Source organism: Mobula birostris, chromosome 8 (assembly GCF_030028105.1).
Source record: "Mobula birostris isolate sMobBir1 chromosome 8, sMobBir1.hap1, whole genome shotgun sequence".
NCBI lineage: Eukaryota > Metazoa > Chordata > Chondrichthyes > Myliobatiformes > Myliobatidae > Mobula > Mobula birostris.
This window is the reverse complement of record NC_092377.1, coordinates 98,272,785-98,289,212: the sequence shown is the minus strand read 5'-3', so window position 1 is coordinate 98,289,212 and position 16,428 is coordinate 98,272,785. Positions and strand designations below refer to the sequence as shown.

The following is a 16,428-nucleotide window of genomic DNA, read 5'->3' as shown; positions in this document are numbered from 1 at the left end:
TATGGGGGAGGCGGGGGGGTGGGGGGCTACTGCACAGACCGAAAGAAGCTGCAGCAAGTTGTAAAATTAGTCTGCTTCATCTTGGATACTAGTCTCCGTAGCGTACAAGACATCTTCAAGGAGTGATGCCTCAGAAAGGTGGCGTCCGTTATTAAGAACACCCATCACTCAGGACGTGCCCTCTTTTCATTGATACTGTCAGGCACACACTCAGTGATTCAGGAACAGCTTCTTCCCTTCTGCCATCCGATCCCTAAATGGTCATTGAGCTCAAGAACACTACCTCACTTTTTTATATATCATTTCTGTTTTGCACCATTTTAATCTATTTAATATACTTACTATAAATGATTTATTTATTTATTTTTTCTTTCTTTCTATATTATTATGTATTGCATTGAACAGCTTCTGTTAAGTTAACAAATTTCCTGACACATGCCAATGATAGTAAACCTGATTCTGATCCTGATCAGAGGTGGCACCCAGACTGACATATGAGGAGTGTTGAGGGAGAGCCCAGGATGACATGGGACAGTGTTGTCACTGGCAACCATGAGGCACAAGCAGGCATCAGCACAGTCTGGTTCTGTCAATTAATTGCAGCACGAAGAACCTTCCCTGCTTTGAAAAAATACAGTGTCTTTGGCCAAACGTAAGCTGCGTGGAAATATTAACAATAAGTCACTGCTCATCATGAGGTACTTTCAATGATATTTATCAACTGCATGCTTTAATTGAATTTCTCATCCTGTGGGAATACACACTGCACTTGTAATGTGCATCATCAAGACCAGGCTGAGTGATATTTCACTTTTTACCAAATTTTCATCTCAGTGGTTACTAGTACAAAAACATGTGAACTATTGTAAATGTAACTGACCATTAGCTATTCTAATTGATTCTGTCCTTGGTCTTCAAAACTAGAATTCTTTCCTCCCATTATTTTTTAAAAATCAAAGGTGACAATACCAATTACTTTTGTTTGTTTTTTTTTATTATTAACCTCTGCCAGTTTCCTAGGTTCGGCCACATATACATCACTGAAAATAGTCAAAAACAATCTACTGGAGAACCTCAGCAGGTCGAGCAGCATCTGTAAGAGAAAAGGGATTGTTGGTGTTTCAGGTTGAAACCTTGATGCAGATGATAATGAGTCTAAAGCTCTGCTTTGGGCTGTTTTCCACCCTCTAATTTCTACTTCAGCTTTTTCCACACTTTACAAAATGTGCCAGCAGAGCCTTCCGTAGAGACTATCAAAAAAAGAAACCAGTTGGAAGAGGAGAGCGGATCATAGGAGAAAGGGAAGGAGGAGAGGACTGGGGGAAGTGATAGGCAGGTGAGAAGAGGTAAAAGCCAGAGGTGGGAATAGAGGAAGAGGTGAGGAGGAGGGAAAAACAGTTACCGGTTGGGGAAATCGATATTCATGCTGTCAGTTTAGAGGCTACCTAGAGCGAACATAAGGTTGCTCCTCCACTCTGTGGTTGGCCTCATCTTGGCAATAGAGGAGGCAGGGACTGACATGTCAAAAAAGGAATGGCAATCGGAATTAAAATGGTTGGCCACCGGGAAGTAAGGCTTTTTGCTGATGGAGAGGAGGTGCTTGACGAAACGGTTTCCCTATTTACGATGGGTCTCACCAATGTAGAGGAGGCTGCGTGAGGAGCACTGGACACAACAGACAACTGCAGCAGATTCACAGGTGAAGTGTTGCCTCACCTGGAAGGACTGTTTGGGGCTCTGAATAGAGGTAAGGGAGGAGGTGAAATCTTAACCTTCAATCTTTGATATGCAATTCAAGTTATTTTCCCCTGAAATATTGCGATGTTGCCTTTTTCTTCCCAACTTGCTTTAAGTTCTGATGTAATTACTTTTAAATTTGCTTTTCCAAAATTATATTTCTCGTAGAGAATTGCTGAATCCCATTGCATAAGAAGTAACACAATCCCCCTTGTTCCTTATGCGATTACGATTTTTTATGGATCTATCTTTTAATGAGTGTTTGACTACTTTGCTTTACACCATGATTCTTTCTAACATTTATTTATAGCAGCCTTGCATTCTGATACAGATTTAACTCCTCACAAACATCCTGATCTGTTCCCCTTTCAATAGCTAATATTTACCTAAAAGCTATCATTTTCTAACTTTTTCCAGTTTCATGAGGGTTCTTCAATACATCTGTAAAACAATAATTTCTCTCATCTGTAGAATATTTCCAGTGTTCCTTTTTCATTATTATATCGTCAGTTTGAGTTTGCTATAACTGTAGACTCTAACAAATTCTATTCCCTCTGTGTAACTTTGGCAATAATCTTTAATGAGCCAAAATGCTCATTATTTCTTTATTAAAACAAGGAAGGGACCATTTGAGCTATCAAGTCTACATTTGGCTCTGATAGAAGCATGGTAGTCAAGCAGATAGTGTAACACTTTACAACACCAGCTGTAAGATCAGGGTTTGATTTCCGCTACTGTCTGTAAGGAGTAACTTCTACGTTCTCCCTGTGACTGCATGGGTGGCCCTTGGGTGCTACGGTTTCCTTGCACATTCTAAAGACGTACAGATTAGGGGTCGTAAGTAGTGGGCATGTTTTGTTGAAGGCAGAAGCATGCCGACACATGTGGGATGAACCCAAACAGCACATTTCACTCTATGTTTCAGTAGTTCAAATAAAGCTAACCTTTCTCTTTATCTTTAGGAGAATCCCACAGTTCTATGTCCTCTCTTTTTTTTTCCTCTAGTCCTGCATACTATTCTCTCTCAGTTGCCCATCAAGCCCCTTTTGATTCTTTCCTCTTATCTGCACCATGGGTAATTTGCAATAGATAATCAACTTTGTAAAATTGAAGTCAGTGGGAATGTAAGAAGAATGGAATCATATTTGGCATAATGGAGGATTATTGTAGTTGCTGAAGGCCTATCATCTTAGAGCTAGGAGTCCCTAAGGGGTGTGTCCTTAAAATACAAGATTTTCAGCTATTTCTTCACGGATCTTTCCTCAGTAAGGTCAGGGATGAGGACATATGCATGATGTTTTAGGGGCATCTTATTATATGCAAAAGCAAGGAACAAACAGAAAGAATAGAGATGCACAAAATCTGAAATCAAAACAGAAAGTTCTGGAACTATTCAGTGGGTCAGACAACACATGTGGAGAGAGAAACAGCCAGTACCCTTTCACAAGAACCTAAAACAACCTGAAACATGAATTCTTCCTCTCTCCATTGTTGCTGCCTGGTCTGTTGAATATTTCCAGTATTTTCTGTGTTTTTTTTAAATTACCCCGTGTAGCATTGCATGTCTGTCTGTAATAGATCTAGAAAACTCATTTTGTTGTGTTACAGTAGGTGAAAGTAAAAATCAGTAAACACAAGTGCCAACAGAGAGAATAACTAATAATTTTTGTCCAATATTCAACGGCATTATCTCAATATCTCACCAGTCCACCGCTGACCAAAGAGTTCACAAGATCACATACCATGATGACTCATATAGATATATATATACACACACACACACACATACATACACACCGACTCCCCAAACCTCTTTCACTATTCTGCAAGGCAGATATCAGAGGACTGTTGCAATAGTTTGTACTTGCTTTGATGAACACAACATCAACAACACTCCAGAAGCTCAAGACCATCCAGGAAAAAATCCATTTCATTGAAAACACATCTACGACTGAGAACATTTGATCTCTCTCCCACTGATACAAAATTGCTCAGTGTGGATCTGTCTGACCTGAATCACCAGATGCTGATCCCTGCACTCCCACTAACATACTGGGGCTTCTGGTTCCTCCATTCCCTCTAAACTCACTGAGGGCCTGGTTTCCCCTCTTTCTTTTAAACTCAACTGGGCATTGGTTCTCAAACTCCTCTTATCGTCACTGAGGTCCCAATACCCGAGCTTGCTGGGTTCACAGGAAACATTACTATACTGTTGTGTGCTATAGCATGTAAAGAAACACAAATTAAATGCTTGTTGGACCATGACAATAGACAATAGACAATAGGTGCAGGAGTAGGCCATTCGGCCCATTCAAGCCAGCACCACCATTCACTGATTCCGCTATCTTTAAGAGCTCTACCCATCTCTTTCTTGAAAGCATCCAGAGACTTGGCCTCCACAGCCTTCTGGGGCAGAGCATTCCATATATCCACCACTCTCTGGGTGAAAAAGTTTTTCCTCAACTCCGTTCTAAATGGCCTACCCCTTATTCTTAAACTGTGGCCTCTGGTTCTGGACTCACCCATCAGTGGGAACATGCTTCCTGCCTCCAGCGTGTCCAATCCCTTAATAATCTTATATGTTTCAATAAGATCCCCTCTCAGCCTTCTAAATTCCAGAGTATATAAGCCCAGTCACTCCAACCTTTCGACATATGACAGTCCCGCCATCCTGGGAATTAACCTTGTGAACCTACACTGCTCTCCCTCAATAGCAAGAATGTCCTTCCTCAAATTTGGAGACCAAAGCTGCACACAATACTCCAGGTGTGGTCTCACCAGGGCCCTGTACAGATGCAGAAGGACCTCTTTGCTCTTATACTCAATTCCCCTTGTTATGAAAGCCAGCATGCCATTAGCTTTCTTCATAGCCTGCTGTACTTGCATGCTTGCTTTCAGTGACTGATGTACAAGAACACCTAGGTCTCGTTGAACTTCCCCTTTTCCTAACTTGACTCCATTTAGATAATAATCTGCCTTCCTGTTCTTACCACCAAAGTGGATGACCTCACATTTATCCACATTAAGCTGCATCTGCCATGCATCTGCCCACTCACCCAGCCTGTCCAAGTCACCCTGCATTCTCATAACATCCTCCTCACATTTCACACTGCCACCCAGCTTTGTGTCATCGGCAAATTTGCTAATGTTACTTTTAATTCCCTCATCTAAATCATTAATGTATATTGTAAACAGCTGCGGTCCCAGCACTGAACCCTGCGGTACCCCACTGGTCACCGCCTGCCATTCCGAAAGGGACCCATTAATCGCTATTCTTTGTTTTCTGTCAGCCAGCCAATTTTCAATCCATGTCAGTATTCTGCCGCCCAATACCATGTGCCCTAATTTTGCCCACTAATCTCCTATGTGGGACTTTATCAAAGGCTTTCTGAAAGTCCAGGTACACTACATCCACTGGCTCTCCCTTGTCCATTTTCATAGTTACATCCTCAAAAAATTCCAGAAGATTAGTCAAGCACGATTTCCCCTTCGTAGATCCATGCTGACTCGGACTGATCCTGTTACTGCTATCCAGATGTGTCGTAATTTCATCTTTTATAATTGACTCCAGCATCTTTCCCACCACCGACATCAGGCTAACCGGTCTATAATTCCCTGTTTTCTCTCTTCCTCCCTTCTTGAAGAGAGGGACAACATTAGCCACCCTCCAATCCACAGGAACTGATCCTGAATCTATAGAACATTGGCAAATGATTACCAATGCGGCCACGATTTCTAAAGCCACCTCCTTAAGTACCCTGGGATGCAGACCATCAGGTCCCGGAGACTTATCAGCCTTCAGACCCAACAGTCTATCCAACATCATTTCCTGCCTAATATAAATTTCCTTCAATTCATCCATTACCCTAGGTCCTTTGGCCACTATTATATCTGGGAGATTGTTTGTGTCTTCCCTAGTGAAGACAGATCCAAAGTACCTGTTCAACTCGTCTGCCATTTCCTTGTTTCCCATAATAAATTCACCCGTTTCTGTCTTCAAGGGCCCAATTTTGGTCTTAACTATTTTTTTCCTTTTCACATACCTAAAGAAGCTTTTACTATCCTCCTTTATATTCTTGGCTAGTTTACCTTCGTATCTCATTTTTTCTCCACGTATTGCCTTTTTACTTACCTTCTGTTGCTCTTTAAAAATTTCCCAATCCTCCAGCTTCCCACTCGTCTTTGCTATGTTATACTTATACTGGAAACAAATTCTAACAGTCTGGAAAATCTGCCAATAGAGCACCACCAAAGTCCCAAATATGCCAGATTAATTGTGTGTTATTGTATCTATGAGATCCATTGGCATAAGGAACATAAAGATTAGAAGGACCAACTTTATTCACCATTTTCATTTACATGTATTAGGAATTTGTTGTGGTGTAGAGATCAGGGCATAACATGGAACAGAAAAACCAACATTTAATGATTATAAAGATTAAAGAATTATATAAAAATAATGAAAAAAATATATATATATGCTAACAAAGTTAGAGGGTAAAGGATTGATATGGGATAAAATATGCATAAATAAATAAATGGTAGTGTCTGTTTAATTGGGTGGCATGGTAACATAGTGGTTACCATGATGCTATTACAGCACCAGCGACCCAGGTTCAATTCTGATGCTGTCCCCGTGTTTCAGTTACCAGTTTCCTCCCACAGACCAAAGACCTAAAGGTTAGTAGGTTAATTTGTCACAAGGGTGGCGCTGGGTCATTGGGCCAGAAGGGGATGTTACCATGTTGTATCTCAAAATTAAAATAGAATTAAATACAGGCATGTATTTACAATGTAAACAGCATTATAAAAAGTGGTTTGAAGTATGCAGTGCAGTGATGGGGGTAATAGATAGAAGGGTGGTTGGGGGAGGCTATATAGAATGGTTGGTTAGATTAACTACCTGGGGAAAGAAACTTTTAAGATGGCATGAAGTTTTGGTTGATAAATCACTGGGCTTCTTAAGCTCCACCTACAAAACATGAAGCACCCATTAAATGGAACAGAAGATGTTTGGCAACGCTACCAGCTACAGCTTCCCAAACATTAAGATACATTGCTTCATCATCTTTGGGTCGAATCATTAAAGCTAATGAAACAATTTTGTAGGAGCCCCTTGATCTTGCATTGCTGTAGTTCAAGGAAGCAGCTTACTCCTATCTTCTCAAAGGCAATAAGCGCTGGCTAAAAATGCAATGCCTGCATTCTAATTGAAACAAGCATTCGTGAGGTATTGGAGGCGATACATCAGTAGCAATAAGGACATTGCACTTTAACTTCACTGGGATGCAAAATGAGTGGTGTGTCATTTCCTTCATTGACTTTAATATTTAAGCTTCCAAATTTCTTTTCATTTCCTCTCTGCATAAAATCCAGAAGATGTCTGAAGCAAATGACAACTACCGCTAAATCAATTCTTCATCCTTCAGTCTAACAGCTGTTAAGGAAAACATAATTAAGGATGGTTCTTTATAACTGTTGCAAATATAATATGATCTAATTGCTCACTAATAAGTTTCAGATTTTCCCCAATAAATCTGGATTACTGGTGTCACAAGCTGTTGATATTCTTGCTTATCAATGCATCAAGGATTTGGGGCACAATAACAAATTGGAACTGCTGCAGGGAAAGGAAGTAATCCACAATTAATTTCACAAAAAAGGCTAAAACGGCATGCAATTAAAGAAATGTCCAGAGGTGACATCACTCAATAATCTGATTTTGGATTTCATAGGATTAAAGATTGCCCAAGATTTAGTTTACGCTTCAGTTTGCTTTATTGAAACTTCATGATTGTGTTAAGCATTTTAAGTCCTTCTGATTCTACATGTGTCAAAGCAGAGTGACAATAAAACTGGAACAAATATTTCAACAGGGACTTTGAGAATGTTGTTATAACACAGAACCACAAGAAATTGGAAATAGGTGTAAGCCACTCAAGCCTGCAATATGAACACCATTGGTCTACCCCAGACCTGAACCCAGTAAACGTTAATCTCCTGATATCTGAAAAATATATCAAACTCTACTTGCTTCTAATGAACTCATCTCCACAACTCTCCGTGGCAGAGGTCTTCCAGAGGTTTACCACTTTCTGCAGGAAGAAGTTTCTCTGCACCTCGATTTTAAATTATCATGGAAAAGGATAGAATCAGGGAGGACAGGAAAATTTTTAATTGGGGAAGGGTAAACTATGAGGCTATAAGGCAAGAACTTGCGGGTGTGAATTGGGATGATGTTTTTGCAGAGAAATGTACTACGGACATGTGGTTGATGTTTAGAGATCTCTTGCAGGATGTTAGGGATAAATTTGTCCCAGTGAAGAAGATAAAGAATGGTAGGGTGAAGGAACCATGGGTGACAAGTGAGGTGGAGAATCTAGTCAGGTGGAAGAAGGCAGCATACATGAGGTTTAGGAAGCAAGGATCAGATGGGTCTATTGAGGAATATAGGGAAGCAAGAAAGGAGCTTAAGAAGGGGCTGAGAAGAGCACGAAGGGGGCATGAGAAGGCCTTGGCGAGTAAGGTAAAGGAAAATCCCAAGGCATTCTTCAATTATGTGAAGAAAAAAGGATGACAGGAGTGAAGGTAGGAGCGATTAGAGATAAAGGTGGGAAGATGTGCCTGGAGGCTGTGGAAGTGAGCGGGGTCCTCAATGAATACTTCTCTTCGGTATTCACCAATGAGAGAGAACTTGATGATGGTGAGGACAATATGAGTGAGGTTGATGTTCTGGAGCATGTTGATATTAAGGGAGAGGAGGTGACCAGGCATATAGATGAGGGTAGTGCAGTGGATATGATCTATATGGATTTTAGTAAGGCATTTGACAAGGTTCCACACGGTAGGCTTATTCAGAAAGTCAGATGGCATGGGATCCAGGGAAGTTTGGCCAGGTGGATTCAGAATTGGCTTGCCTGCAGAAGGCAGACGGTCATGGTGGAGGAAGTACATTTAGACTGGAGGATTGTGACTAGTGGTGTCCCACAAGCATCTGTTCTGGGACCTCTACTTTTCGTGATTTTTATTAACAACCTGGATGTGGGGGTAGATGGGTGGGTTGGCAAGCTTGCAGATGACACAAAGGTTAGTGGTGTTGTTGATAGTGCAGAGGATTGTTGAAGATTGCAGAGAGACATTGATAGGAGGCCGAAGTGGGCTGAGAAGTGGCAGATGGAGTTCAACCCGGAGAAGTGTGAGGTGGTACACTTTGAAAGGACAAACTCCAAGGCAGAGTAGAAAGTAAATGGCAGAATACTTGGTAGTGTGAAGGAGCAGAGGGATCTGGGGCTACATGTCCACAGATCCCTGAAAGTTGCCTCACAGGTGGATAGGGTAGTTAAGAAAGCTTATGGGGTGTTAGCTTTAATAAGTCGAGGGATAGAGTTTAAGAGTCGCGATGTAATGATGCAGCTCTATAAAACTCTGGTTAGGCCACACTTGGAGTACTGTGTCCAGTTCTGGTCACCTCACTATAGGAAGGATGTGGAAGCATTGGAAAAAGTACAGAGGAGATTTACCAGGATGCTGCCTGGTTTAGAGAGTATGCATTATGATGAGAGATTAAGGGAGCTAGGGCTTTACTCTTTGGAGAGAAGGATGATGAGAGGAGACATGACAGAGGTGTACAAGATAATAAGAGGAATAGATAGAGTGGATAGCCAGTGCCTCTTCCCCAGGGCACCACTGCTCAATACAAGAGGACATGGCTTTAAGGTAAGGGGTGGGAAGTTCAAGGGGGATATTAGAGGAAGGTTTTTTACTCAGAGAGTGGTTGGTGCGTGGAATGCACTGCCTGAGTCAGTGGTGGAGGAAGATACACTAGTGAAGTTTAAGAGACTAGTGGACAGGTATATGGAGGAATTTAAGTTGGAGGTTTATAAGGGAGGCTGGGTTTGAAGGTCGGCACAACATTGTGGGCCGAAGGGCCTGTACTGTGCTGTACTATTCTATATTCTATGTTTAAATGACTTATTATCATCATGTACCGTGTCGTATGATGTAGGCAATCATGGTGGCCATGATTGTCCTTGGCAATTATTTCTACAGAAGTGGCTTGCCATTGCCTTCTTCTGCGCAGTCTTTATAATACTCTTCAGAGATTTCCTGCCTTGTGTCGGTGGTTGCTTATAATATGCACCAGCTGCTCATATGAACATCCACCACCTGCTCCCATGGCTTCACGTGACCCTGATCGGGGGGCTAAGCAGGTGCTAGGCCTTGCCCAAGGGTGACCTACAGGCTAGCAGGGGGAAGGAGCACCTTACACCTCCTTTGGTAGAGATGTATTTCCACCCCACCACCTAAATGTCTTGTGCCTTGAAACCATGTTCCCTCATTTGAAACTGCCCCGTACTGAGAATATTTCAATATCTACCCTGTTCTGATCCCTTAGGATCTTGTATGTTTGATAAAGGTCACCCCCTATTCTTCCAAACTCCAAAGAACACAGACTGAACCAGTTTAACCTCCCAAAATGCTAGAGGAACTAGCAAGTCAGACAGTGTCAATGGAGAGAGTAAACAGTCAACTATTCATTCCCAGCTATATATGCTGCCTCGCTTGATGAGTTCCTCCAGCATATTGTGTGTGTTTTTTGGACTGCCTTCAATGTTATGATGTTTCTTTGTAGGTAAGGGGACCACAGTTATGCTCAATACTCCATGTACACCCTGCACAATTGTAACAATATCTCCATCCAAATGCCTCCCCCTTTGCAATAGACAATATTAGTCTACTTGACTATTTACTGTACACCTGCTAGTTTCTTATGAGTCATATACAATGCTGAAACCTTTCTGTTTTTCCAGCATTATAAATGGACAATTGCAAACAGCAGAGACATTTTGGACACCGAGGATTAGAAGCCTTCTGATTTTCAACTTTGACAGAAAGAAGTGTATTGGGTACAGAAGTTCTATAGTTGCATGGTGCAGAGTCAATCGCAGCAAGAGTCAAGATTAATCCGAACAAGGATAAAGGTGGGTCGTGACCTATTGCATGTAGGTTGAAAACTTTTGAGGAATCCTTCACCTTTTAAAGTGAGAGCCAAGAGGAGAGAAACCCATAATTTATATTCCACTAATCTACAGACACAATGATTCATTACTGGTAAAGTGGTCAGTGAGTTAGGCCATAGGACCATAAGACACAGGAGCAGAATTAGGCCATTCCACCTATTTAGTCTGCTCCACCATTCCAGCGTGGCTAATCCTGGATCCCATTCAACCCCTTACACCTGCCTTCTCGCCATTGCCTTTGACGCCCCGAACAATTAGGAAATGATCAACTTCCACCTTAAGTATACCCACGGACTTGGCCTCCATCACAGTCTGTGGCACAGCATTCCACCGATTCACTACTCTCTGGCTAAAAAATACCTCCTTAATTCTGTTCTAAAAGGTTATCCTTCAGTTTTGAGGCTGTGCCCTCTAGTTCTGGGTACCCCCACTGCAGGAAACACCTCTACACATCTACACATCCACCCTACCTCGTCCTTTCGGCATTCGGTAGATTTCAATGAGATCCCCTTGCATTCTTCTAAATTCCAGTGAGTACAGACCCAAAGCTGCCAAATGTGACACTGTCGAGATGAAACCACACTCAGATTGGAGGAACAACACCTTATATTCTCGCAGGACTTAGGATGTAGTCCATCTGGTCCAGGTGCCTTATCCACCTTAAGATCTTTGAGCTTGCCTCGCATTTTTTCCTTTGTAATAGCAATAGTACACAATCCTGCTGCCTGACACTCACGGACCTCTGGCACATTGCTAATGTCTTCCACCCATTAAGTTCATCTGTCATTTCTTTGTCGCCCATTACTACCTCACCAGCACCATTTTCCGTGGTCAAATATCAACTCTCACCTCCCTTTTACTCTCTACACAACTGGTATCCTGCTTTATATTATTGGCTAGTTTGCCCTCAAATGTTATCTCTTCCCTTCTTATAGCCTTTTCAGTTGCCTTTTGTTGTATTTTTAAAGCTTCCCAATCATCCAGCTTCCCACTCAGTTTTGCTACCTTGTGTGCCCTTTCCTTGACTTTTACACAGTCCTTAACTTCCCTTGTCAGCCACAGTTGCCTATCCCTGCCATTTGAAAACAACTTCTTCTGTGGGACTTACCTATCCTGCACCTTGTGAACTATTGCCAGAAACTTCAGCTATCTCTGCTCTGCCGTCATCCCCGTCAGAATATTCCTTCAATTTACCTGTGCAAGCTCCTCTCTTATGTCTCTGTAATTCCCTTTATTCCATTGCAATGGTGATACATGTGAGTTATGCTTCTCCCTCTCAAATTCACTGCCTCCTAAGGGTTTCTTTACATTAAGCTCCCTAATAAAATCTGGGTTATTATACAACACCCAGTCTAAGCCTACTTTCCCAAGTAGACTCAAGCACAAGCTGCACTAAAAAGCCATCTCACAGGCACTAACCTAATTTTCCCAATCCCCATGCATTTTGAAATCCCCTATTACCCTTATTACATGCCTTTTCCAGCTCCCTTTGCAAACTCGACCCCACATCTTGGCTACTATTTGGGGGCCTATATTTGATTCTCATAATGTTTGATTCACCCTTGCAGTTTCTCAACACCACCCACAAAGATTCGACATTCCCTGACCCTATGTCACCTCTTTCTGAAGATGGAATTCTATCTCTTACCATCTGAGCCACATCACTGCCTATGCCTTACTGCCTGTCCTTTTGATACAAAGTATATCCTTTAATGTTAAGCTCCCAACTCTGGCCTTCTTTCAGCCATGACTCAGTGATGCCCACAACGTCATACCGACCAATCTCTAATCGCGCCACAAATTTGTCTATCTTATTCCGACTGATACGCGCATTTAAATACAGCACCTTCAGTCCTGCACTCTTTGCCCTTTTGAATTTTGTCTCTTGTGGTACAATTTAACTCTTTGTTCTGTCTGCATTTGTATGCAATCATTGGCTTGTCCTTTTTTACATTCATATTACACCCATTAGTGACTTGCAAACCTGCTGGCTCATCCTCAGCTCTATCATCCTGGTTCCCATGGCTGGTAACACAAGAAGAATATAAATTGTAGATCATTATGACTTGCGTATTTTGTTCATACTGCGCATTAACATTTAACCAAAAAATGAAGCAGAAAAATTAATGAAAAGCATGCACTAAGGATGCATAATGTGGATACGTCAGCCAACCACCCTGTTTAATCCACTTTCTATCAGCTCATGGAAGGGATTATCTTCAAAGTAATTATGGACTAGAAATTAAGCACTGCCATATGGCCACTCGCATTCCTCATGTCTGACTTCCCGTGAGGAATCCATGTGGGATTGGTAATTGCTAATCAGGCTCCACTCCAACTCGAGGAGAGATGGTTTGCAAGGAGTCTCTAGATGTACGAAATGGATTTGGGAATACAAAATCCTAAATGTCACAACATCTACTTCAATAAAACAAGGCAAAAGCCAAACTGCTGGTAGAACTTAGTCAGACAAACAGCATCTGTGGCAGGGTTGTTGACAGCTTGAGTTGAAAATTCCTTTCCCCTACAGATGCTGTTTGAGTCCCTCCAGTAGTTTTTGCTTTGCCCCAGATTGCACCATCTGTGGTCTTCTTGTGAACAGGGTATTTGGCTCAAGAGGGTATGGCTGGGATTTAAGCTCCATCTAAAATTCATCTCATGGATTAACATCATCCATCTCCCAATATGGAGTTTCAATTGATTGCACTCCAACTATGTCAAGAGGTTGTGGATTCATGATGCAATCTAAGGTTGTGAACACAAAACCTCTAGGACCAAGATAGTTCAGCAATGAAGGAAGTGCTATTTTCCTTTCCGAATCATTAACCCCATTTTGTCTATCAGGTAGAGAAGTAAAGGATATGGTGGTGTTAATTTTGGTGGATTTTTTTTCCCCTTAATTAACATGACATAAAAAAAAGATCATCATATCAATGTGAGAGCTGGCTGGTACTGATAGGCGGTTGTGATTCCTTCAAAGCTACACTTCAAAAGGCTGCAAAGAACTTTAGATGTCCTGATTTTGATAGTGATGCAATATAAACATGCAACATGTATTTTTACTTCTGACCTTTCTCCTTTATTTAGTTCCCTGTTATTTGCCTCAGTAACTGCATGTAACTGCAGTAACTTTATGGATAGCATGGTAACAACCTTATTTTTATGTCTTCTGGATTTGAAACAGTCAGTGGAAGCATATTTTGTATATTGAGCCTGATGAATGTTTTCATACCTGCACTTGTACAAGGAGGGTACAAGGCATCTAAGAACACTTGAATCACAGAAGGTTGTGGGTACGGGAACACAATTATTGTAAAATGCTAAGGATCAGCACTGGCCCTTCAAAAAGCCAGGAAATTTAAATTCCTGCATACACTTTGCCTTCATCTGTTCTAAAGCTCAGTGCCCTCACAACCATTTTATAATATGGAGACCAGAATAAAAATAGATGTTCTTGTCAATGGATTTTGGAAAGTAATTTAATTCTAGTAATTGAACTGTGATATGATCACTATTAAGTATGAAATGAAAGAGCAGTGATACTGGAATTAATTATCTGTTTATGATAATACAGTTCCCTAATGTCATTTGTCTCAGTAACTTCTCCAGTCCATTTTCTGCAGGGCATAATAAGTGCTTGGTGATGAAACAAAAACAAAAGAGAAATAAACTAAGTCAGGCTGAGATATTCTGATGCACATTAACAATCAAAACCAACCATTTTGGCTGTTATTTTAAGATATATTTTAACTATTAAAGGGAATGAGATAGAAAACTTAAACACTGTAAAAATGTTGACATTTCACACTGCTGACAATTCAGCATTGTAACAGCTAGTGCTTACGCGATACATGAACCACCTCCAAGTAGTAACTTCACCAAAACAAGGTAATGCTACCTCAGATTACACTTATTTGACTTGCGTTGAAGTGCATCTATGCCATCTGTCTCAATATCACCTTTACGGTACCTTTTCACCACTTCTGCTTGTACACGTCAGAGGAGGTCTTAGCTTACATCGTTCTAAATTGCAAAACAGTAGAAGCAGACAACAGAAATGAATCCTATAGGTGAGAGAGTGATGGGTAAGAGCTTCTATACAAGGGTGGTTAAGCAAGAACATTCCCATGCATATTTCCAGAGATGGGACTGTTGTAAGCTCGCCTGATCGACAGAATACTCCAATTCTCTTTTGATCACAGTGTCATCCTTCCTATCTAGGTTTGTCATGGTGTTCTTTTCCTTCAGAAGCTTCTGACCAAAATATTAAACTGTTCTTTGTCATTGAAACTCTTCATGTCCAATTACACCACTGACATTAATACTCATGCATCTTCACAGTTCTAGTAAACCAAAGCTTTCATGTGACCAAAGAAGAGAGTGAAAGGAGCCATGTTTCAATACGGTACTCACTAACACAGGGGAGAGAATATCCAAGTTCTGGGTCATGGATAAATCGCCGGTCATTCAGCCGTGTCACACAGTATAGGTAGAAGCAATCCAAGCATATGACATGCTGTTCCTCACAAGGAAATACCAACACTGGATCTCTAAGGCAGGGAAAGAAAAAGAACACAATCATGTTTTATTTTCAGTCCTAATGCCCCAATCCCTCTTTTTGTCCTGTTGGAGCTGTCTCATGTTAGAACAGTTTCACAGGGAGTTGTCGATAGCCAATACCTCAGCCTCAAAGCTATTCTTCACACGAGCTATTCAATAACCTACCGAACTCAACCTTTCAACACACAGGCATTTTGAACTGGAATTATGGTACAATAATAAAAAAAAGAGGCTTTTAATAACTTTCCCTTTTATGAACCAGCATTCCCATGGAATGGCCTCTAGTCTCTATGGACTGCTATCATACCACGTATGGCACCTACCAATTCAGCAACTGGAAAATGACTGCTATTTAAATTTGCCTTCAGCAAAAATAAATAATACATTATAAAGTCTCCCTGAGCCTAAGTAGGACATTTTTAATAAATATATTGGAAAATTATATGATTCTTACACAGCTAGATACATTATTTCAAAAGAAACCATTAATGTACTTTTTATGCAAATTATTCATTTGACTGAGGCATACATCTCCAGGAATATTCAGTAATGAGAAAAAAATATGAAAGAAAGAATTTGTATTTGCATACAACCTATCACAACCTCACACTGTTTCAAATGCTTTACTGTCAGTAAAGCAGACTATAAGACATAAGACATAGGAGCTATATTAGGGCCATCGAGTCTGCTCTGCCATTTCATCATGGCTATAAAGTTAATATCAGAACATAATATTTGCAGGATATTGAAACTGGTTAAGTCCAAATCTAAATCATTTCAAAAGCAGGATATTGCTGGCACATGTCACTGTTGACCTATTTGGGATCATTTTATGCCCATTTAAAGGCATATGGTCCAGTACGTCCATACTTTTGTTTCTTCCCGTCCAATTATTCCAATGGTCTCCAGACAGATCTCACATCTTTCATTCCCAATGAACTTGGAAATGCATCCAAAAATACAATGCCCAATTCACCTGTTACCAATCTTCACGGGCATAAATTAGCTCAGGTCCAGCAGTATTGCAGATGCAAGTCATGCCTCCACGTTCAAATCCCATGAAGACTTTATCACTCCCTGAATTTTCTAGCCTTGAACCATCAAAATATAC

The 16,428-nt window shown here is 41.0% G+C and overlaps 1 protein-coding gene across 7 annotated transcripts in view; it reads right to left on the bottom strand.

Annotated features, from left to right (window-relative positions):
- Positions 1 to 16,428, bottom strand: part of prkn (parkin RBR E3 ubiquitin protein ligase) — a 1,184,373-nt gene that overhangs the window by 485,609 nt on the left and 682,336 nt on the right. For all 7 annotated transcript variants that reach the window (XM_072265746.1, XM_072265747.1, XM_072265749.1 and 4 more), the window contains one exon: positions 15,171 to 15,307. In XM_072265746.1, coding sequence (XP_072121847.1) covers positions 15,171 to 15,307 — 137 coding nt within the window. The remainder of the gene's footprint in view (positions 1 to 15,170; positions 15,308 to 16,428) is intronic.